The sequence below is a fragment of the Prionailurus bengalensis genome, chromosome A2, assembly GCF_016509475.1.
Source record: "Prionailurus bengalensis isolate Pbe53 chromosome A2, Fcat_Pben_1.1_paternal_pri, whole genome shotgun sequence".
In the NCBI taxonomy this organism is placed as follows: domain Eukaryota; kingdom Metazoa; phylum Chordata; class Mammalia; order Carnivora; family Felidae; genus Prionailurus; species Prionailurus bengalensis.
Genome location: NC_057348.1, coordinates 36,450,153 through 36,474,088, shown reverse-complemented (window position 1 = coordinate 36,474,088; position 23,936 = coordinate 36,450,153). Strand labels below are relative to the sequence as shown.

The window sequence follows — 23,936 nt, the reverse complement described above, 5'->3', positions numbered from 1 at the left end:
GAGACCCCCCTTGGATGCCTGAAACCACAGATAGTACAGAACCCCCTATATATACTGTTTTTCTCCTGTACATACTAGGAGAATGTTTAGCTTCTAAACCAGGCACAGAGATTAACTACAAAAATCATAAACTAGAACAATGATGCTGTAATAAAAGTTACGTGAATGCAGTCTGTCTATCCAAATTACCTTATTGTACATACTCACCCCTCCTCTGTGATGACGTGGGATGAGAAATATTCTACGTGATGAGATGAAGTGAGGGAATGTTGTAGGCGCTCTGATGTGTAGTGTTTAGCTACTGTGGACCTCCTGACGATGTGTCACAAGGAGGATCATCTGCTTCTGGACTGAGGCTGACAGCAGGTAACTGACGTGTGGTGGGGGGACCTAGTGTATCTGAAACACGAGCAGAGCGGGTCGTGCAGTATAGCACACCCTTGTTGTTTCAAGGGTTGTCACCGAGTCTCCCAGATATTTAGCACAGATGTGCATTAATAAACAACGTCTCTCACACGCAGAAAATCTTTGATAAATTTTATTCTCCATATTTGGGTAAGGGTACAAACTCTAGACCGTGGCTGTGAAGTCACGGTGGTAACGCTGTGCTAGAGATGATGGCTGCAGGTTGGCTGAGGAATAAAAACGCAAGAAAGATGGGAGTGGCATATGCAGTTGCTTCTTATTTTAGGATGTACAGAGAGTCTCGCCGGTAAGTACCACTCCAGTTGTCTTCATAATTCAGTGTTAGGGAAACCCACGTGTTTTCTACTCATCTATGAAATCACCCAATTGGCAAGCAAAACATCTTTGTATAACCTATTTCTAAATACATGAGAAATAAAAGGAAGAAAGTAAAAGGATACATAAACTCATGCTGTCGTAATTCTAATGCCTATCTGTAAAAACATGTGGTCGTAACAATTGCTATCTAAAATTTTCATGATTTGCAGAAGCCGCTGATCACTCCCACGTTCATGTCTGTTTGCTTGGTCATCTAAAGATGCTTTTCAGATTTCAAGAGATTAGCCATTATTGTTCTCTTTGTGCCCCTAAGGAATTAATAAAATGCACATTGATTTCCTTCCTTCTCAATGTTCCAGTTAAAAGCTAAACAGTGAAAAAAATACAAGAAACATTATCTTGGACACCTTTTTGCCATAACAGCAAGAAATATGCAATATAAACAGAACTCAAGTTTTATTTTTTTGTTGTTGCTTTTTTTAACAAGACTGTCAAGAATAATACAGGTTCCGTAGCTCTAACCTCCTTAAAGAAGATGACATTTAATTTGCAACAAATACCTGCTAGCGAAAAGGCATTACTAGCATTTTAAAAATTTGTAAAAACTTGACAAAATATCTCCTAAAACAGCAATCTTTCTATTTGTAAACAAAATAAAAACAACTGGTTTATCCAGTTTTCACTGCACGTCAAACGGGTGGTAAAGTGATACAGATCATCTTTGATTTTAAAAGAAGAATAATAAAAGCTAAACTAAATTAGACTCCACATATTACAGTCCCAGGGAATATTTTTGGAGGAGAATGATGCGGGTGGGGGCGGGGGTGGGGTGGGGGGGGGGGGGAGGGTGGTGCTTAAAACAGGCTAACACATGACATCTATTTTAACAGTCTTTTTTCATTTACTCATATTGCCTTGATACTTTACAATTATTTTTTTCCTACAAGTTAACAGTACTGTTGCTGTACAATCCATAATTGTTTTTATTTCTCTAAAGAAGTAAGTGTGATCCATTTCCTATCAGTTGCATAAACACACTTGAAACTTCAGGCATAATAGGAGGGTAGTTTCTTTCGGTTTCTGAGGGCTTCCCTCTGTCACATCAGAGATGTTAACAGCTTGGCCTATACATGCATGCTGCCAGAGATAGTTGGGTGGTACAGGCACCTCCTATTTCAAGAACACAAATGGAAACTAGGTCTGCATGAGGACAAACCACACCTGGATGTCCGTGGCAGCCCTTATATTTATTCCTTCACTTTGCTGATATAGTCAGCGAATTTGGAGACATTTTCTTCCTGCTGTTCTAGGGCATCTAGGACAATGCCCATTGGTGTCCTCTTCAGGCCTATTCCCTCCATTTTATTCTCCAGTTTGTTCTTGAGGTTCCGAAGTCTCAATGACGCGTGGATGAACATCACTACGGAAAAGAGAAACGTGGTTAGCACGGAAGCAACGGCTCTTTGCCCATTGCAGCCTTAGGCTCCCCATCTTCACACTTTGGGTCGACTGCCACGGTTAGCTGTAGTCCAGTCTGGTTCTCCAATTTACCCAAGTCCTCACATGGATCCTTGGACTTGATAGAAAGGTGTTTAAGTCATATATTAAGTGTTCTTTGTGTGTGAAGGAAAACACAGCAGGCAGGACTGTCATCTGCCAACCACACCTTCTCTTTTTCACGTTGATATTGTTACCTTTTTAGCTGCCACTTAAATGGCTTGAAATTCAAAGTGAACCAGTGTGATTCCAACTTACATAAAAACCTTACACAAAGTTTTCCAGAAAGGAATTCATGCTCAATTCAGGGATTTCAGGGATGATCAGGTGAAGTCCTCCTTGGAGGCACCTCCTGAGGCATTTTTCCAAAGTGATGGATATAGATGTATAGATAAAAACTAAAGGGGGCGCCTGGGTGGCTCAGTCGGTTGGGCGGCTGACTTCGGCTCAGGTCATGATCTTGCGGTCCGTGAGTTCTAGCCCTGCGTCGGGCTCTGTGCTGACAGCTCAGAGCCTGGAGCCTGCTTCATATTCTGTGTCTCCCTCTCTCTGACCCTCCCCTGTTCATGCTGTGTCTCTCCCTGTCTCGAAAATAAATAAACGTTAAAAAAAAAATTTTTTTTTAAATAGATAAAAATTAAAGGTTTTACACATGTCAGGTACCCTAAAGTTTCCCGAATTTGCTTGATCATTTAGAATTACTCATGTTGTTTATTGAGAAACATTCCCTGTCCCCTCTCCTGGACCTCCTGAACCAGAACCTTAGAGGGTTGGGCCTGGGATCTGTATTTTAAATAGGCATCCCACGTGATCTACCAGGAGCGATTTTTCAAACTGCTGTGTATGTATAAATTGCCTGCAGAGCTGTTACATAGGCAAATCCTAGGTCTCCACCACCCAAAATTCAGACCAGTAAGACTGAGGTAGGTTTCCACAATGTAAAATGCTAATATTCACTCTGGATGAATCTCATATAGGTGATCTTGGACCATCATTTTAAGAAACACTGGTGTGCATTTTATCCGGAGGCTCCCAATCTAGACTGGCCATTGGAAACATTTGAGGAGCTTCCTAAAAATACAGGTTTTGGGGAGGAGCACTGTCAACTCACAGACTCAAGATCTTTAAGGGATATGGCTGGGAAATTTGTGCTTTTTACAAGTGTCCTACATGATTCTCAAGATCATCAAGGTCTGGGAGTCACTAATCTTGTCTAACTTCCTTATTTTATAGATGAGTGAAGTACAGCCCATATAGGATACCTGGTCCAAAGCACACGGCTGGTTTCCAGCATGTCTAGGAAGAAAAATCTGGACCCTTGATCTCTACCTATGATACATTTCATTACACTGGCCTGTCTCAGGCCCTGATGTAGAAAGGCACTGAAGTTAACAAGCTGTGTGTCAAAGCAGAATCTTTGAAATACTGAGCCTCTAGTATATAGGGTAAATGTGAGGAATATTTTTAAAAGTCTTGACTTTGCTGATTGAAATATTTTGTCCAATAAGGTGTGGGATCCATCTATAAATATTCTGGGCTTAATCTCACATATCCCCAAACAAGCAACTGATTTTATTTAATGGAAAAAATACACATGTGAAATGCTATTAAGAAGTTAAAAGACTGTTCCTGTCACTTAATATAATCGAATTTTAAGTAGATTTCTGCTGATGAGACTGGAACTATATCTGTTCTCTATTTCAGGTTTCAAGTGTTTGGGATCTCAGCAAACAATGCATGTAAAATTTAGAAAATATCTAGTTCTCTTCACCAGAACTGGAGTACTTGGTAACTATATTCTGGGCCAATTATTCTTACAGACTTAGGAAAGTTGGACACTAAACACGATATACTGAGTAACTAGAGAGTAACTAGTTTACTTCCCAATGAAATACATTCATTCTTGCATCAGTATGAATGCATCAGTATGAATGGCACTTAAAGATTGAGAACGGACTTGAATATCAGACCAATCTGGAGGCCAGTGCAGGCTGTACAACTTTCTTGCTGTGCGACTTGGGATTTGTACTTCTTTTGTTTATTGTTGTAGCCCCAGAAGAGTGTCTGGCACAGAGCAGGCACCCAGTAGACCTAAATCTATGGACTTACTGCACCATTAGCCTTGATCTGCTGTTTCAGAAACTTGTGATAATTTTGCAGACATGTCAACATATGGAAGAAACAGGGTAGGATATTCCCAATGAACAATTGCTCCTACATTTTTTTTTAAGGCACAAGAAGACTGAGGTTCACTTACGCAACAAAGGAAAAGTGATGCCAAACACAAAGACCATGACTCCCCCGAACATGGATATGAGGAAGTAGCTGGCCAACATGACCACCATGACAAATGCTGTGGGGTACTGCTTCTTCATCCGGCGGAGGATGTCTTTGTTGTGTGCTGCCCACACAAACCCCGTGAACACCAGCACCACTACAATGCCTCCAAGGATCATGTTGAAGGGGCTCAGGAACCTGGAATGCGAAAAAACGAGGGAGCCTGGGTCAGCAGTCGTGGGAGCAGGAAGGGAAGATCAGAAAGGTAAGGAAGAGCAAATCAGGTGTTGAGTACTTACTCGGCATTCTATCTAAACTGGCTCATTTAATCCTCATAACCCGATGAGGGAGATGCTATTAATTTATTTCTCAAATGAAGAAAGTGAGGCACAGAGGTGAGAAAACGGTGGAGCCAAGATTCACACTTGGGTAGTTTGACTCCCACCAAAGCGGTCAGTCCGTCTCATTAGAGGTCACAATTTTCAAAGACTCCCCCCCCCCCCCGCCGGTGGCCCCAAATCCATACATGGCTTTTATTGCACCTGTAAAATATCACAGACAAGTCTGAGGACACTGTATGTCCCTGCAGCGTGATGTTGACATTTTCTGAAACGTCAACAGTCCTATGGCCGAGAGTGGTCCTCATTCTTATAGTAATGGTAGCGAAGAGCTAAAAGGCCTCTTAAAATTTAAAAGAGACCGCCTCTTTTGAAGGGGCTTTTCACTTTCATTATCTCCTGGGCTCTGGTGCACATCCAGTACAGTGCTCACGTATTTTCTGAGCTCTGCAGGCTTATTCAAATCCTCATAGGAGTTGCCACAACAGATGCAAGTCACGTGATGGCCTCCGTGGGCCAGATCCAGCCTACTGTCACATATGTGTTTGCATTGAATGGTGTTTACAGAACTTTTATTTGAATCGCGCTGTTTAGAAAGTCCATAAAACTTGGGATTTCTAACTTCTCCTATAAACAAGAAAATCTAACAACAGTAGGCCCACTTTTCCACATGTCAGCCACTGGCTGGAGCACCTTCTCTTTCAGATAGAACAAATGCTCTCCAATTACCTCTTGTCCTCTCACCATCTCCTGCATCTCTGACACAGAGGCCCCCATTGAGCTGCCATTGATCGTTGTTTTCCTAACAGCTGCCCTGCATTCTCTCTTACATAACCTGCCTGGCCCATGGAGGCATTTGAGTATATGACTCTTGGCAGAGAGAATCCATTATAATTCTTTAAAAGGGCTGAGAGTATCATTAGGGGATGGGTTATCAATGGAGATTTCCAAGCACAGAGCCTCTGGCTTCATTGTTATGGGAGTCAAAGGTTACATTACTGTTGATAATAAAGAAGAAAACTTAGATCCAGTATTTCATAAGAGAGAATGACTGGGTGTTACAGCCCCCACTCTTACCCAAACCCACAGTGAATACAGAACCCTGAATGTGACATTTGTGATCAGCAAGTCCCATGAGCTACTAACTTCTTACCCTCACAATAGGCTTGACGCGTATTTTACTTGGGAAGGACAATGAGGGTCAGTGTGTTTTCATCATGCTCTGAATATCAACATGACAGATTTGGAAATGAGGGACAGAAGCAAACGGGGCAATGGAAAGTGAAGCCAAGAGCTTACTTTCACTGAAATAAAACAGACGAAGGATTCATACTCAGAGCAGGATTCATATTCAGGATAACTAAGATTCTTTTTTTTTTTAATCCCTTTAAATTGTAGCTCTGATTCTACCTTCTGCAACATAAAAGCTATCTGAAATAGTTTCAGATAAGAGTAAAAGTATCACATGCCTTAATGGGTGAAATTGGGGGTATAATCAATGTGAAAGTGCTTTGGAAAAGTTAAAAAGGTCTATTAAAATGCATGCTATTAAACAATGGTAAGAGTAGTATAGGAGTACATAATTTAAAGTTAAATCCCATAATAGTAAGTTGCTTATTTCATTCAAAACTCTTGCAAACACTTATCCTCCTACAGGCCATAAATCTCTTCCTCAGACTAGAGTCTACAGAAATAAACAAAAATGCCAAGATTGAGTTGTAACAATATTCACATGAGTAGCATATGATTAAAAAGTTTTAGAAATAACGTGTATGGCCAACAATTGCCTAGAGGTGGTATATACAGCTATTTTAAATACTTAATAATAAAAGAAGACACTAATAATATATTGAGTGGGCAAAAGCAACTGTAATTCTGTTAGGTGGAGATAGATACATACATGTGATAGATATATATACATATATAGATATATACATGTGATAGATATATATACATATATATGTGTGTGTATATATATATATATGTGTATATATATATGCATGTATATACATATAGTATAGCTCAGAAGTAGAAAGCTTCACAATTAGTATATTATTTTGTAATTAGAAATAAAATGAACATGCAACAAAGGAAAATATAAAAATATAAAAGCAACTGCTCCCTGATCCCAACCCAGGCTTGGCACAGGCTTGCTACAACAGCCTATCTTTACTTCCGTCATCTCTCCAATAACATGAATGCAATTTCAATTCATACTTCATAGCGAAGCTGTTCCTTCTCCGACCCAAACCTTGGTTCCCTACTCATTCTGCAGATCTTCTTCTGGCCAGGGTTCACCACCCCACTCCTCTAGGCTTTTCCAGTACCCAGAACATGAACTATTCTGTCTGTCCTTCACCACTTCTTTATCATCTGGGGGCCACAAGTCACTCTGTACTTTTCTCTCTTTTAAAATTTTATCTGGGTTATGCCCTATCCGCTGATTTAAGCCCAGAATCTGGGAAAGACAATTATAGGCCTGGAGAAAGGAAGAATTAGGACAAAAATAAAATCTTTTTCAGCAGGCGGTGAGGAAATGGAGTGGAGAGGCCCAGGAACTGTCACCGATTAATAAATCTCATTCCTAGCTCTCAAGAGATTCCAGAAGAAATTATCCTGAAAGACTACATTGGTTATACAGGGGTAGTAGCATCATGGGTAGCTTACCCCCATTTGTTTATTAGTTTCACCCAAATATTTTTCAGCTGTAAAGAAAAGCAAAGATCTACATTAACTCAAAAAACTACAGTGGAGGGTTCAAGTTAAAGGAAACACTTTGCATAAAGTGCAAATAAAAGATCGATGGTTGGATGGTTGGTAGCAAAGTGGCAAAGGTATCCTACTCAGTTCTTTACAGAACAGCTATTAAAATGATTCATGAAGTGAAGCATAAAATCAAGAGTATGCCAAGCTTTGTCTATTTTTCTCTGTTGAAGTAAAATAGGCATCTATGCTGAATGTCTAAATAAAACCCAGGACAAAGAACAACAAAAAATCCAAGCCTGACTCAAGCAATTCCAAATCTGCTTGTCACCTGTTCCTGTTCTTCATAGGCAAGGGAAAAGAACAGAGCACAGAGCCCTATAGAACTGGTTTTAGCTTACAACACGCCCAGCCACACAGTCTATAATTAGAAAGTAACCAAGTTTCCAAGCTGGAAAAAAATGAACAAAGTTACTCGGAGCAGAAACGATTTCCCCCCCTTCTTCTGAAGTGCCATTCCATTCTAACAAAGAGTAAAATTTGTACCGCTCCAATGCCTTGGCGCCTTCCTGCACTTGGAGGAAAATAAAACACCTACACCACCCTCTAGAGTTTAATTTCATTTTCCAATGAGTGCAGGAACTGGGGAGCCAGTTCTCGTCTGAGATGAGCAAAGCTTTTAGTCAATAGCGGGGCTCTTAGTCACAGCGACCCACAAGAAAGCCCAAGAACCTTTAGGAAAAAAAACTTCCATAAATATGCTACCCCAGCTTTCGTGGGCACAATTGCCACTGGGCTCTGATGGTGGAGTTTCACTTACAGGTAATCCCTGAAGGAGGAAGGGAGGGAGGACGGAAGGCAGAGCGGTAGAAGGGGGGGAGAAGGGCAGAGAGGAGTGGAGAGGACAAAGGGAGAGGACAAATGTAACTTTCTGTCCCTGGTGGAAATGGGACCTAGTTTAACAAGTCAAAAGCATTCAGTATGTTTTCCTCTTGTGGGATAAAAATATATACCTATATGTATACACATCCTATTCCGTAAGTCAGTAAATAAATAAATAAATGTAATGGTTAAAAATTCTAGTGGAAACATCCACAGTTGTAAAGAGGTTTACAGTCCCATCACAGAATCCTGTAGCAGCGCGTTCAAAAATAAATCAGTTCAGTCCCATTGCACAGATGAATAAACCAAGGCCCAGAGAAGCGAAGAAACCTATTTCTAGGGGTTTAGGGGAGAGAAAAGGGTGCCAGCTGATGTAAGTGTGGCAGCAATTCATACTATAACCCGTTGTGCATTGTTGAGCAGCTTCAGGAACCTCCCCCACGCCTTCTCAGTATTCTTCCACTTGGGGTCAGCAATGAAGCATCGTTCTGGGAAATCCCATGGCATTCTCACTTCTCTCTGAAAGAAGGTTGCTGTAAGCAGATGTGGACACATGTCCTGAACGTACCAACATGAATCGGGTAGCTATAGCTATGGTTTTAGCACAAGTCCCTGAAGGGGGAAGAAAAATCTTGGCTGGTCACAGAACTTCAGAGCTAGGACACATCTTGAAAAATGCATCTCATTCTGCATATAAACAAGCTAACGAATGGACAGGTTAGTAAGTACGTCCTCAAACCCATCAACTATAGAGTTGGCGATAAAAGTTTACCAAAACAGAGGTTCTCAGATCAAGTCAAGGGCACACCTGGTAACTCCTGTCACGCTACAATGCCAACAAGAGTCAAAAAGGCAGTGAAACACTTTCCGGGCAGGGGAAGGAGCTTCGCATCGAGTTCCAATTTTCTAACCCAAAAAGCTATTTTTGTAGTTTGGTTCCTGAGGAAGCCTGACTCACCAAGAAAGGGAGGGAACAATTTACTCACAGTGGATCTGTCTAAATTGGTTGATGTTTTGCTGTGGTCCTGAAACAGCCAGAGGAGTCACTGCAAATATGAATCCACCCATCCATTCTCTTGCTTCTCCTTGCTCTTAGAATAAAAACACAATTCGTTACACATTCTCCACGGCCCCACAGGGTCTGGCTCCTGCCTGCCTGTACCTCCAGGGCTGCTACAAACAGTTGTGTAGTTTGAACCCAGGACACGGAGGCGGAGGCCCAGCTGAGGTAAGCGGGGGGCGCCAGTCCAGGCCACAGTTCACTCACTACACAATCTAGCTTGGACTGCATCTGCCAGGAGTAAGGGGTGTTTTTATTTTTTTTTAATTTTTTTTATTATTTTTTTTTTAAATTTTTTTTCAACATTTTATATTTATTTTTGGGACAGAGAGAGACAGAGCATGAACGGGGGAGGGGCACAGAGAGAGGGAGACACAGAATCGGAAACAGGCTCCAGGGTCTGAGCCATCAGCCCAGAGCCTGACGCGGGGCTCGAACTCACGGACCTCGAGATCGTGACCTGGCTGAAGTCGGACGCTTAACCGACTGTGCCACCCAGGCGCCCCGTAAGGGGTGTTTTTAATAATGAGTATGAGGGGACTAAGGGCTGGTAGCCCAGCCTGTGCTCTCCACGTACATGGCCTCCTGATTCCACACCCCGCCCTCGGGGGGTTTCTAGAACTCACCCTGGGTCTGGCCCCCACAGGCCTGCACACAAGCCATTCTTTGCCTGAGTCACTCCTACTGCCTTCAACTCCCAGCCTAATCCATCTCTCTGACTACGTGATAGCACCATAGGCCTCACTTTCATTGCCCTGATCACAGAGGTGGTTTTACATTTACCTGACTGAGTGTTGGATGAATGTCTGTCTCACACTAGAGATGAAGCTCTCTAACGGCTGGGACTGTAACATTGTCTCCCTGGCACCTGGTACAGGGCCTGGCATACAGTAGGTATTCAATACGTGTTTGTTGAAAGAAAGAAGAAAGGTAAGTAAGGATCTAGCGTACTTTCATGTTATTTAAAAGAAGCCCAGGAACTTTGCATGGCCACAAGTGAAGCGATGGGAGATTTGTCTTGGACGAATCACTCTTACTCTCATTGTACACTAAATATCACTGGAGAAATAGTCCCTGTCTTTGTACCTTCACAGAGTTGTGATGAAACAAACAGAGGAAAAAGAAAAACAGGAAACTTTATGTGAATGCCCGTGCAAATGGGAGTTCTAATGAACATGACATGTTCAGATGGGGTGAAAGGGCCCTTTGGCTGGCCGGCAGGAGGAACTTGGTAAGTCTTGCCACGAGTATGGCTGGGGGCCAGGAGGGAGAGTGGGGTGGCGCAGAGGGAGACTTGTACTCCTGCACACCTGTCTATATAGGCCCCTCTTGCTCTGTGACTCCTCTGATAACCCCGAGGGTCTCCCATGGTTGCTTTAGCTTCCCTACCTAGCTTCCATCTTGGCAGGAAATATTTCTGACTATAAAGTATAAATGGAAAGGTACAAATCAGTTTCAAGACAACACGATCAGTGTCGCCTAGGCCTAATAATCACCAGGCAAAGGAGCCTTCACGGCACTGAAAGTGGGATGGGAGCCTGTCTCTTTTGTCACAGAAAGGGCATAGTAACCTAACGTTGAGATTTTCTTAACCAACTGAAGTAGGAAGACCCATAGTATTTATTGCATTCTTGCTGTGTATGTATAGCTATTGCATCCTGGGTACTTGGCAACATGAAACTAAACATTCACATCCAAATGATCCATCGTCTTTGCAGCAGTTGGCAGGTCGAAAGTATTCACAATAAGACATATCTCATGAACCTCCATGTTTTCTTTTGTGTTTATGAAGCTAATGGCTTCTTTTATTTTTAATAAATAATAAATTGGGCCTGGTTTAGAAGCCATACATCTCATACTTCCCTCAGTGATGCAGCTTCAAATAACGGCGTACAAGGCTCTGATTAGATGGCAACTAATCCCTTTTAAAGGTTGCATCATGGCAAATTTCTAACATATACAATGGTAAAGAGGATAGTATAATGGACTCTCGTGTATACTAATCATTGCTTTCAGCAATTAGGAACCTATGGTTACCCTCACAACAAATAATGTTTTTAAGCTGCAGTAGAGAGATATTTGTTTACCAACTGTTCTTTCTGAATCCTTTTAGTAAAGTAAATTAAATCGCCTTCACATGGCAGGTTCTCACAGCGCTGGCTGAGGAGGCTGGGTTTGGGCAAATGCAAATGAGCCTGGTGACACATAATCTTCCATCTTACAAGTAGGCTCCTGTCCACCTCCCACCAACACCCAATTTCTGCCTTCCCTTCTGTTTCTCTGAGGGACGAGCCACACTCAGGGCACACTGAAGCAGGTAAGTAGAAGCAGGAACCAAAGCCTCAGTTTCCCACTCCGGATGGACTTTCTGCCATCTCGGTGTCCCCGTTAGTGAAGGCTCCATCTAAGAGCAGGCTGAGAAATCCTATTTATGGTAAACACTTGCAGAACAGAGAGGCAGCCTGCAGCTTTTGTCCAAGATCACAGGCTTGAAAGTGTTCTCTGAAGTAAGAGAACAAGCCCAACGCAACAGACAGAGGAGGATCGTTTGGGTATGTATTCTGAAGCTGAGTGATAAAGGAGAGAATTCATTTGCCCAAAAGAAAAACAATAAGAAATTCCCAATAGTGCTGCACAAATTGGTATTAAGTGGATAGGTCAAGTTCATCTTTTAGAACTCAATTTCTTATACAGAGGTGTTGGCCCCTATTAAGTAGATTGAGAGCTTTTGCCTTCTACAAAAGGGGCCAGGAATCCCAAATATGCTCATTTGCACACTTATCCAGAATCACTGTAAATCCTAAAGTAGGAAAAGGAGACAGAAACAACCAACCCCTGACTGATGGTGGTGGGAGTGTTTTTTTAAAAAAGCGTGTGGGGAGAAGCCAAGAACAAGGTTGCATAAATGGTGTCCAAGGATTTAATGAAAGACAACCCTTATTAGATGAAGAATTTTGAGATTAAAATTTTATTGGGTGTTGACAGACCTCGAAAAGTTCTGTACTCATAAGAAGCACATCACCCGTCAGGGAAAGACATGCCAACATTGCATGTGCATACCTCAAGTGTAGATAAAGAGGTATGGGAGAGCAGGAGAAGATGAATTCTGGGAGGATTAGGAAGGCAGGGTGGAGTTGTATTCCTGCTCATATCCTCAGGGCCTAGACACTGTATGACACGGAGTAGGTGCTCAGTAAATACTCGTTGAACTGAGTAAAAGACATGTCAGCTGCAGGTGAGGAAGAGAAAATTATAATTACCCTTTCCTCTGTCTACATACTCAATGCCTTCCCCATTTTTAATACCTGAGTTTTGAAATTTGGCATCGTAATGTACAGGAGAAATGAGATAAGTCGGGTTGAAAAGAATCTGTTTGGGGCACCTCGGTGGCTCAGGAGGTTAAGCTTCTGACTTCAGCTCAGGTCATGATCTCGCAGTTTGTGAGTTCGAGCCCCGGGTCGGGCTCTGTGGTGACAGCCTGGAGCCTGCTTCGGATTCTGTGTCTCCCTATCTCTCTCTGTCCCTCTCCCACTCGTGCTCTCTCAAAAATAAACATTACAAAAAGAAAAAAAAAAGGAAAGCATGTTTGTGTAGGTATTTCTGCACACTTGCTATGCTTGTATAAATATTAATTATTATGTGTGTAGTTTCATCTTGCAGCCTCTAGATACTACGCATGATGAAGGTAGGGATCACAGATTCTTATTCTGCGCTATATCTCCTAGCACAGTGCCTGAGAAGTCAGTAAATGCTTCGTACTCTGTGGAGTGAATGGATAAAACAACAAAAATAAGAGTAATATTGTAGCATTGGTGTTGAAGCTGATTAATCTCAAAAACCTTTCCACTAGGTTTTGGCATAAAAGCACTGCAATTGATTTCATCTACAAATGTTTTAATACATTCCGACTCAGAGCATCCCAGGGCTCTCTTACCCTGCTCTTCCTTTACCATCTAGAAACTTGGGGTTTTCATCCTTGCAGCATTAAAAGGTATAATCCATCTGACCATTTTTTAATACCAAAGGCTGTAGCCAGAAGGCTTAGAACGTATTATAGGACCACCTCATTCCGAAGAGATTAAAGCAATGCTCTTTTCAAACAGAAGTACCAGCCTTCCAGAAATCCCTTGCCATTTCAAACAACGGGTAGCATAAAGTGGCAGCTGCAGGTTTCACCCTCTGGTAACACCTCCACAGGCCACATGGTGGAGAGGTGCTTCAAGAAAATACAGGCTCATTTGTTCAGCGGCTACACGTGCTGTCTTAAAGGGGAGGCCTGAAAGTACACAAATGAAAATAAATGAGCCTGTTGGCTACAGATGCACTGGAGTCATTTATATGTTTGAAAATTCTGTGTGTGGTTGGCGCTCCTGATGCCGTGCCAGGAAATAAGAGTCCCGATGGCGGGGGGGGGGAGGGGGGGGGTAATTTGTGAGAATAAGACGGGCCAATAATTACAAATGTATGAGAGTCGGCTGTTCAGATGAATTAGGTTAAATAGGAGATGCAGAATATTTGCAGGATGATTTAACAAAAAAAGTACTTCATATCAATAAAAGAAGCTACTATTTAATAGCAGTTTTTGGTTCTAAGTAGCCACACGAACTCCAGCCTTTACATTGGTGAAATTGGGGGTTCGATGGGATCAGTACTTCTCAACTTCCACTTGGGGATGTATATCAGAAACTACTTGGGGAGTTAAGATCCTGGACCATTCCAAAAATGATGTATGTAGAATTTCTGAAGTTAACACCTGCACATATGGGTACATTTATTTAAATTTTCTCAGTGTTTCTTTTGAACCAGACCAGACCAGACCAGTGCTTCTTAAATTTTAATGTGCCTATGAATCATCTGGGAGTCTTGTCAAAAAGCTGGCTCTGATTCAGTAGGTCCCAGCAGCTGGGAAGAGGCCTGAAATTCTGCATTTCCAAACTCCCAGGGTGAGAGATGCTGCTGTTCCATGGCCCGGAACAGATTTAGATTTCTCCAGCTCCACTCTTTTGGCATTCTATTAAGCACAAAGCAATTTCCATCCACAATCAGACTGTATCCCATACTGAGCATTTAAACTTCAAGTGTAGTTAGGTGTTGCCTTTGCGTTTCACTTTGAAAATAGAGGCAGAGACTTGTATTGCTGTGTGTGAGGTAAGAAGAGTATCTAGGGGTTCCTGGCTGGCTCTGTCAGTGTGGCACTTGACTCGATCTTGGGATTGTGAGTTTGAGCCCCATCTTGAGCATAGAGATTACTTAAAAAAAAAAAAAAAAAAGAATATTTAGTGCCAAGACGTATCGTGTCAAGGATGGAGACGGTAAGTTAGGTCCTCTTCAATCTTGATTTTAAAAATGCAAAGCCACTTTCAGCAAAACACACATTTCCCAGCTTGTTATTTACGCTATTCCTTTTAACCTCTTCTGAAGTGATGCCTGAATCTCAAAAGGAAACTGAAGTCTTCAAGGAAAGCAACCCAAGTGTTTACAAGAAGCACAAGTTGCAATTATGGCAAAACCACTGAAGTGTATTCATCCTCTAATACTTCTAAGAGAATACACAAGTTGTTAGAATTTCAAGTATACCTGTAACCAAGAAGTTAATATAATAACAGCAGCTAATGTTGAATTGTTATCACTTGCTAGGTTTTAATGTACTTTATATTAACTAAAGTCATACAATTCCTATTTTATAGGAATTCCAGAGCAAGTGAACTTTTGAGCAGAAAACTAAAAAAGCAACTGCCAGAATTCTGTCAAAAAATAAAAAGTCTGAGTCGGTGGAATCAGTACAGTCTTCCAGGCAGATTAATAAAAGAATGATCGCATAACAAATTTAATAAATCAAGGATAATCATCAAAGCCGTGTAAGTTTCAAATCTGCTCCATTCTTAGGTTTGAAAAGTCAGAAGCTGGGAGCTAAAACCAAACTGTTTTGCTAAGTAACTGCCAAGAACTCTGTTTTTGTAACTTGTTATAAACCAACTTATTTAGTGAAGGTGATCACTAAATTATCATGATTTTCCTGGCTACAGAAACTTGAGCAGGTGTAGTTCAAAGCCAAGGTTACCACCCCTGTGATTTCAACCAGGGGTGATTTTGACCCCCAGGGGACACCTGGAATGTCTGGAGGCATTTGTGACTGTCACAGCTGAGAGCCTGGTTGCTAGTGTCATTCAGAAGGTAGACAGCAGGGATGTTGCTAACTGTCCTACAATACACAGGACAGCTCTCTACAACACAGAATTATATGATCCAAATTGTCACAGTGCTGATGTTGAGAAAACTTGTGGGAGAGTATTTCACCGAAATTCAACAAGGGCAATAGGAATTAGTGAAGAGCTTGACTTCTGATCTTTTCTAAATTGAATGTTTTACATGACAGTAATCCGGACCAACGGGTAGCAAGTGCTGTCAGCAACGACCCAGTTGGAATCACTTTAGGAGCATCTCCTTGCTATGTACTAACTAACGTGCTGCTGTGTGCTTCAAAATAATTTGTTCCATTAGGTAGGTTAAAAGCTGCCCCCGTGATTACGTTGAGGCCTTCTGTTCATTTATTTACATTTGCATTCACCAACTAAGCATCTGCTATATAGTAGGCCTCAGGGATACAGCGAATAAAAATAATGATAACCACAACAAGAAAAAGAAGAAATAATCACACATTAAACCCACGGTCTCTGACCTCAAGGAATTTATAGTCCAGAGTAGAGACAAAGAAACAGACAACTTAAAAGCCTGTGAGGTAACTACCAGGAAAGATAAAGGCACAGGTGTGTGGCCCAATTAACATAAGACAGTGAGGGGAAAAGGGAAAATGTTTCCTCAAAGACATGGTACCAACCCTGCATCTTGAAGGAGAAGCAGGAGTAGGTAAGTTGGCAGCTGGAGCTTGGGTGGATACAGCTGCTGGGGTAAAGATGCTTTCTACGTGTTTCAATAATCTCCATGATCATACCAAATGATGAAAAAAATAATAAGTAACATTTGTGGAACAAAAACTAAGAGCCGGACACTATTCTAAGAACCTTGTTTGTATTAACTCAGGTAATCTTCATAGAAGCTCCATGAGGGCGGGTATTATAATTAGTCTCATTGATAGATGAGGAGGCTGAGGACCAGGTGTAGTTCAAGTCCACACTTACAGAGCTAATGACTGGCAGCTGGGATTTAAAATTCACTTAATCTGGCTCTGTTGCTTGCACTCTTAACCACTACTTTCTACTATTTGAAGAGCCAGGAGATAGGACGCCTTCAACAAGGGCTGTTAGCTAAGAAACTTACTCAAAACTAATGTGCTAGCTTAGTGCTAGAGTAGACCTACTGAGACGAAGTCACATGCCTGGTAAACCATGCTTTTAGAATGAAGACCGACCTTATTCTTTTTTTTTTTTTTTTTTTCATATGGAACACTTAACAAATTTGCATGTCGTCCTTGCACAGGAGCTATGCTAATCTACATATCGTTCCCATTTTAGTATATATGTTGCTGAACTGAGCGTGAAGACCAAACTTCTACCCATGGATTATGAGGCCCTGCCTGATCAGCCCTCATGTACAGATTTATCTTATCCTAATCCCTCTTACTGTCCATTTTTACCAAGGTAGCCCTTTGTGTCTTCTTTGGAGCTAGATGATAGGTGTTTGGTTTTCCTTCTTCCTTTCTGCAATCCGCAAGAACGGGCTCTCTCCATCCTCACCCAAGCCAGTTTTCAACACAGGAGCATTCACAGTTGAGGCTGGAGCCATCTAACAATGCCCTGGAGGCCCCTCCTTACTATTAGGGGACAGAACACCCTTTGAACACGGTTCCTTATCCAGTAAGCACCCAGGCGACATTTTCACACACACTGTACCAAGATGTCATAGGAAACTATCAGATGCCTGTAGAGGATCCAGATAAACAGCTTCTAATACTGCTCTGACCCACCCATCTACTGACATCATCAAGAGAGGAGAGTTCTCTTTAGAATGAGAAATGTTCCAAAATCAACTAAGCTCTCTGACCCTGAAGATACTTGGTTTCTTCCAGGTTTAAGAGATTATAATTCTAAACCTCATGACTCATAAGAAGATGGCATAGTAGTTAAGAGCACAAGACTGGGTCTGTGACTTTAAGCAAGTCATTTATACTCTTTGAGCCTCAGCAACAATAATAATAACAATGATGATAATATGTCATCTCACCTCATTGGGTTGTACAAAACAATACAGGTAAATTACTGAACAAAGTACCTGGTACACGGAGAGCTCGATAAATGATTGCTTTTGTTGTTATTAGATTATAAAGAAAGAAAAAAGCCGTTTGTGGAAAAATTACCGAATGTGTGTTTGTGGACACAGAAAACAGTCAAGGATCATGTACCAAATTCTTACTGCAGTATGGAGGAAATCTCCTATTTTACACGCATGTAATTTTCAAAACAATTTACTTCTGGCCTGTATCTTTTGTATGGCTTTAAAAATAAGGTCAATAAAAAATAAAGATGGCTCTTTTTCACTTTTATCTTCAAAAATGTCACTGCCAACCAACATCTCCTATTTGAAAAGGAGAATGGGAAGGCCAACACTCCAAACTGCCTGAATTAGTAGGCTAAGGCACCATAATGAGGGAGCTATATTTAGCCAGGGGGCTGGACCCTGACCTTCACAGTGAAAAATGGATTCCATCAAAGCCTGTGTCTGGTCTGGGCAGTACACCTCTCTGAAAAGCAACAGTTTTCTTTGAACATTTGATGGGTCTGCGTCAAACTTTGCCCGATTAACGAAGTTTGGGGGGCTACCTCAAAAAAGCCTCACCTCTAGATCAGCAGACAAAATGTCTGGATTGCTTCTTTCCCAAGGGGGAGCAAAGAAAAAGAAAGCAAACCAACGGATACAATCCTATATACTATTTGGTTTTTGTTTTAAAGACATTTTTTAGCATTCTGGCAAAGGAGCCTCAAGCATAAGGTTAGGGGAAGGTTCTGGAGGCAGCTGCCTCAGGCCTCTTGGCAGCCACCCTCCCTCAAAGAGGGCTCAGAACCTGTGCCCTCCACACACTGAGCCATTCTCAGAGTTGGTGATTCCTCAAGCAACACAGAATGAGGGCCTGTGTCACTGTCTACCAAATCCCACCAATGAGCGTTCTCTTCCGCATGGGGGCAACTACTCTGAACCACACACATCTGGAAATTGCGAACTCTCTCTCTCCTCTGTGCTGGGTACTTGGTCCTACGGCTTCTCAACAACTGCCACATGTCCATCGGCTAGAATTCATGCCTGATTGATCCTGTTGTGTTCCGAGCCTGGCACAGAGAAGTGACTCGATAAGCCAAACACCAGCAAAGCAACTCAAGAAACCACCCTCTTTGGCCTTTCCCACCCCCTCCAAGTTTGGCTCTCTCCTCTTTCTCCCAGGCCAGCTTGCACTTCCCTCTGTAATGGCAAGCGCGTTCCTTTATAAAGTCTGAGGCTGCCTCTTTCTTTAGAGGGGCGTAGAATCAGCCAGATCTAGAATATCACCATCCTGCAAAAGTAAGAGAAGCATTTCTTAAGGGGTAAACTACAAGAAAACGTGGTTTCTAGTAAAGCAGGTGCGTCTGCTGGAAGCGGTGGAATCCTATGTAACACAGAACACTTTCAGATCAGGCACTGAAAAGGCCTTGAATACACCGACACCAGGAAGTGAAAGCAGCAAGAGTGACCACGCCTGACAACTCCTGGATGAAAAAGCAAGAGAACCCCATTCCTGGGGTCAGCGCAGCCGTCACCCCACACCGGGAGATGCGTCACCAGGGAACACCCACCCTCTTGCTCCCAAGCTCAGATTCCTTGTACAGTGTGGCGGGCACTACGCAGAGAGATCGACAAAACACGTCCCTCCTTAGGTACCCTTTTTACACTAACACCCCAGAATGCAGAATCCCGATCCACACCCCGTCGCCCAAGTCTCCCAGGGCGGCGCCCATTCCCGCCAGCCCCAGGATAGGGTTTCACCACCTCCCTCTTTCTTCTTATTTTTACAAGACAGGGGCACTGCGAACATCTCCTTCAGCAAGTGCCTAATCAGGGTACAGAGAGGGGGGGAAAAAAAGTCATTTTTCTTGTCCGAAGCCGGCAAAATGTCCTCACCCCTAGGAATCCCCCCACTTCTGGGCCCGAGGCGCGGGATGGAAAAGGGGACCACAAGACGGCTGCGGCCTCGCCCTGACAAGTTTCCACTGGCTTGACCGCTTGCACTTGCCAGGGCGGAGGCTGGGTGTGGAGAGCTTTTCCACATCCCGGGATCTTGTGCACCGGAGCCCCACAGTACCGCCCTCGATCGGCGCCCCGGAGGGGGACCCCACTTACCCCACAACGGAAATCATCATGGCAGCCACCACCAGGTAGTTGGTCTGATAATAGAGCAGGTTGCTCACCACGCGGTTGTTCCATTTGGAAATGTCCCTGAAGTCCGGCCGGGCAAAGCGGTCAGAGCCAGGGAAGAAATCGTCCCAGGCACGGAGCGGAGCGAAATTCACGTCCATGTCTGTCTTGTCTCTCAGCTTCTTGTTCTTCCCCCTCTGGAATCTGGCGGCGGCGGCGGCGGCAACCGATCAGCTGAGCTGGGTTGGAGTTGACAGCCGCTCTGGCTCAGTCGGCTCTGAGGTTGGTGAGCAGCGGAGCGAAAGAAATTGGGAGCGGGCGGGCGTTTTTCCTCTTCTTTACTTCTTGATTGGCTCTGAGAGGTTGGTTACAGGAAAAGTGGGGCCTCGCGGCATAGCCAGGGGCAGAGTGCAAAATAGAGATGAAATGATAGAAAGAAACCAGCGGAAGTCCCCAGGCTGTAGCGAGATGGCAATGACTTCCCTACCAGTCCGAATACACACAGCCTCCTTTAAAATATCCCTTTTGAGTCTTTAACCTAAGAATGTTCTAGACTTTAAGGAAATTTTTTGCAGCTGTTCAGATGCCAGTCTAAGAGAAATGGAATGGAAGGCAACTATAGTGTTACTGAAGATGAGCTGTTTTTGAAAACTAACTAGTTACTAACCTCTGCACATCTGAATGCAATTCTCATGCTTTCTGTTTCACCATGAGTCACTGAGTGAAATCAGATTGGCAAAATGGGAAAGAAGGACGTGTAGAATGGAAAGGCTGGCTTGTTTTTTCACTTCTCTCTCTTCTGCAACTCTGTCTTTTCTGGAAAAAATTATTGAACTACTGTGCTATTCTGATACTGCAGTCACTCGAGTCACATCAGCCTTGAGCTGGGAGGTCATTCACATTTGAAAGCAAACAATGGTCTGCAGTGACCAATAGTGTACAGTAATTGCTTACAATTAGATATTACTGCTATTGTTATTAATAATAGCACAGGCCATGATTCATATGTATGGTATTAATAGTGCTTTAACCTGATTTATTCTCGGTGCTTTATTATGAACATCCTCTGATTTTTCTCTATCTTGCAGTTTTATTGGTGTGGCTGTATCTGAGTAGGCTTGATAGGGCACTAAAAGTTTGAAAACTTCAGTAGGATGCCAACAGATATTTTAAGTCCTTTCAAGGCACTATAAAAACACTGTGGGGGATTTTTAAAAAGGTAAGAAGAATTCAGCCTTGCCCTGCCTTCAGGGATCTTGCAATGCAGTGGAAACTAACTTCAATATATTACAGTAAGAGGAGTGCTCCGGAGAGATGTGCCAGACCTTGGTGATCAGTTACAGGAAGTAGGAGGGTGTGGAGGAATTCCCTGGGGCTTAAGAATTTCAAGAGGCAGCACTGTGGGCTAGCTGAAAAAATGATCTAGGTCGTGACCAGCATACCAGCCCCATTAGGACCCTGCACCTGTTGGAGAGATCAGTGAGCCTTAGGAGCTGCGACCAAGACCCTTCCAACTGCTCAGGACTGCATGACCATAAGCTGTCACATGTCTTTTAGTAATAGTATGATTCCTCATTGATCATAGGCAATTGATATGCAGTAAACGTTTGTTCAGCATATATTTATTTATTTGTTTAGGGGCACCTGGCTGACTCAGTTGGTGGAGCGTGTGACTCTTAATCTCAGGGTCTTTAGTTCAACCCCATCCCCCCCCCCCCCCGACATTGGGCACGGAGCTTACTTTATTTATTTTTTTTAATTTTTTAAGGTTTATTTATTTTTGAGAGAGAAAGAGACACAGTGCGAGTGCGGGAGGGGCAGAGAACGAGGGAGGCACAGAATCCGAAGCAGGCTCCAGGCTCTAAGCTGTCAGCACAGAGCCCTACGACAGACGACACGGGGCTCAAACTCACTAACCGTGAGACCATGACCTGAGCCAAAGTCGGACTCTTAACCGACTGAGCCACCCTGGCGCCCCAAGCATGGAGCTTACTTTAAAAAAAAAAAAGAATTTGTTTGTTTAAACCTCCAAAGAGGTTTAAAAATAAACATCAACAAAAAAAGCTGGATATAACTGTATTTACCATGATTTCCTTCTCCCTCTCTCATAAAATATTAATCATGCTTCTCTCTCTGGCTGCATATGAGAGAATTTTTTTTTCCACTACACATTTCTACCTTTGTCAAAATCATTTCAAATAAAAATGGACACATGTGGAATCCTTACTTTATGTCAGGTACTATTTGAAATGCTATTAGTAGCAGCTTTTTGCCACATTTCATTCAGGGGGTCAAATTCAATGTAAAGGTTTTCCTGGGGCTCTTATGTCCACACTTATGCTTCTAGACAGGGCCACCTGAGTATTTATCTGTCTGTATACAAACCACAGTGGATAGTCTAATAGTTTATGATATATTCCATTCCAATGAAAAAAAATCTGTTGCATGTCTGTTACTTTCATTGCTGGCTGTCTCTAATTGGTCAGTCTGAGCCAGTGGGAGTGCCTGGTGTCATCTACCAAAACACCACCACAGGAGTCTAGGTGTTAGATCCAAGGCACACAGATGCAGGGCTAGATGCCTCTGCAGACCTCTTCTCCATCCAGCAGCACCCTGTTCCTGGACCTCAGCTTCCTCCCTGTGAAATAGGTAGGTTTGGACTAGGTGATTTCCAAGGTACCTGTTGGTTTCTATCATCTGAGGGGGCTGTGGTGCTTGCTGTCACTAATCAAAAGATCTCCTGAAAGTAGCATTGCTGGGGTCCAGCCCACATGAGCCTGTTTTGAAAAGCACCGGTTTAATCTCAGTGGTTTCCACCTGTAGAGTAGTCTGGAGGGGGAAAAAAAGAGCTTTCTGGGTTGATGTCGAGACACCTGACCTGGGAAAGTGGCTGGTATCTCCTGCTACTGACTGTGGACTGTGAACTCTGTCCTCTCCCATTTACTGCCTGGCACTAATTTTCAGCTCAATGAATGCTATTAAACTCAACCTGATTGGGGAATAATAAAGGACAAAGAGGAGACAATATCATAATTTATTAACAGCAGCTACATTTACTGAGTACCCATTAGGCTATATGTATTCCACATCAGTAGTTCTCAAACTTTATTTTGAATAGAATCATTCAGGGCCTTGCAGAAGGTTGGGGGTGGGTGTGAGAACTTGCATTTGTAACAAAATCCCAAGTGATGCTAATATGCCTGATCAGAGATTATATTTTGAGAACCATTGTGTTTTATCCAATTCTCAGTCTTACAAAGTAAATATTTTACAAATAAAGACCCAAAAGTGCCGAAGGTCTCATAGTTCATAAGTGAAGAGTTAAGGATTCATTATTTTTTAAATGTTTATTTATTTTTGACAGAGAAATAGAGTGCAAGCAGGGAAGAGGCAGAGAGAGGGGGGACACAATCCGAAGCAGGCTCCAGGCTCTGAGCTGTCAGCACAGAGCCCAAGGCAGGGTTGGACCTCACGACCGTGAGATCATGGCCTGAGCTCAATTGACTGAGCCACCCAGGAACCCTGAGAGTTAACGATTTAAACTGTATTCCTGAGTCTATATCTCATTTTTCCAACCTTCTGCTCCAAGAAAGGATACATATATGTATGTATATATACATATATACATACATACATATATGTATATTTTAATATAATCTTTTTGTATTGTCATTCAAACACACATGTGCGTGCGTGCACACACATGCGTGCGCGCGCACACACACACACACACACACACACACACAAATGTATCTATCCATCTATCAGTGTATGTCCGACTGTGGAAGAAAATAGCCCCAAATGTTATTACCGTTTATCTTCAGGTGATGAGATTATGGGTGTTCCAAAGTATTCATTAATTTTGTGGTTTTTTTTCCTTTGTACTTTTCTTTTGTCTAAATATATATATTTTCCCCCAAAAAAGTGTTTTTCAATTCAGTTCCATTTCCGCTTAACTTCTTATCTGACAGAATGATGTGACATTAAAAGATTACCACTGATATTCACAAAGGAAGAAAATAATCTCTCCATCCCACCACTATAAACCGATTTAGATACGTTTTATTCTTACAGTGAGTACCCTTATGCAAAAA

The 23,936-nt window shown here is 42.6% G+C and overlaps 1 protein-coding gene and 1 non-coding gene across 2 annotated transcripts; both read right to left on the bottom strand.

The window, feature by feature from the left end:
* Positions 1-522: 522 nt before the first annotated feature.
* Positions 523-20,678, bottom strand: ARL6IP5 (ADP ribosylation factor like GTPase 6 interacting protein 5). The gene is made up of 3 exons (XM_043587905.1): positions 19,828-20,678; positions 4,499-4,716; positions 523-2,164 (listed from the first exon to the last, which is right to left on the bottom strand). The coding sequence occupies exons 1-3, from the start codon at positions 20,001-20,003 to the stop codon at positions 1,992-1,994; spliced, it is 567 nt and encodes a 188-aa protein (XP_043443840.1). The 5' UTR covers positions 20,004-20,678; the 3' UTR covers positions 523-1,991.
* On the bottom strand, positions 16,894-16,997 carry LOC122488822. The gene has a single exon (XR_006298744.1). It is a non-coding gene; the product is annotated as a U6 spliceosomal RNA (small nuclear RNA).
* Positions 20,679-23,936: the final 3,258 nt, after the last annotated feature.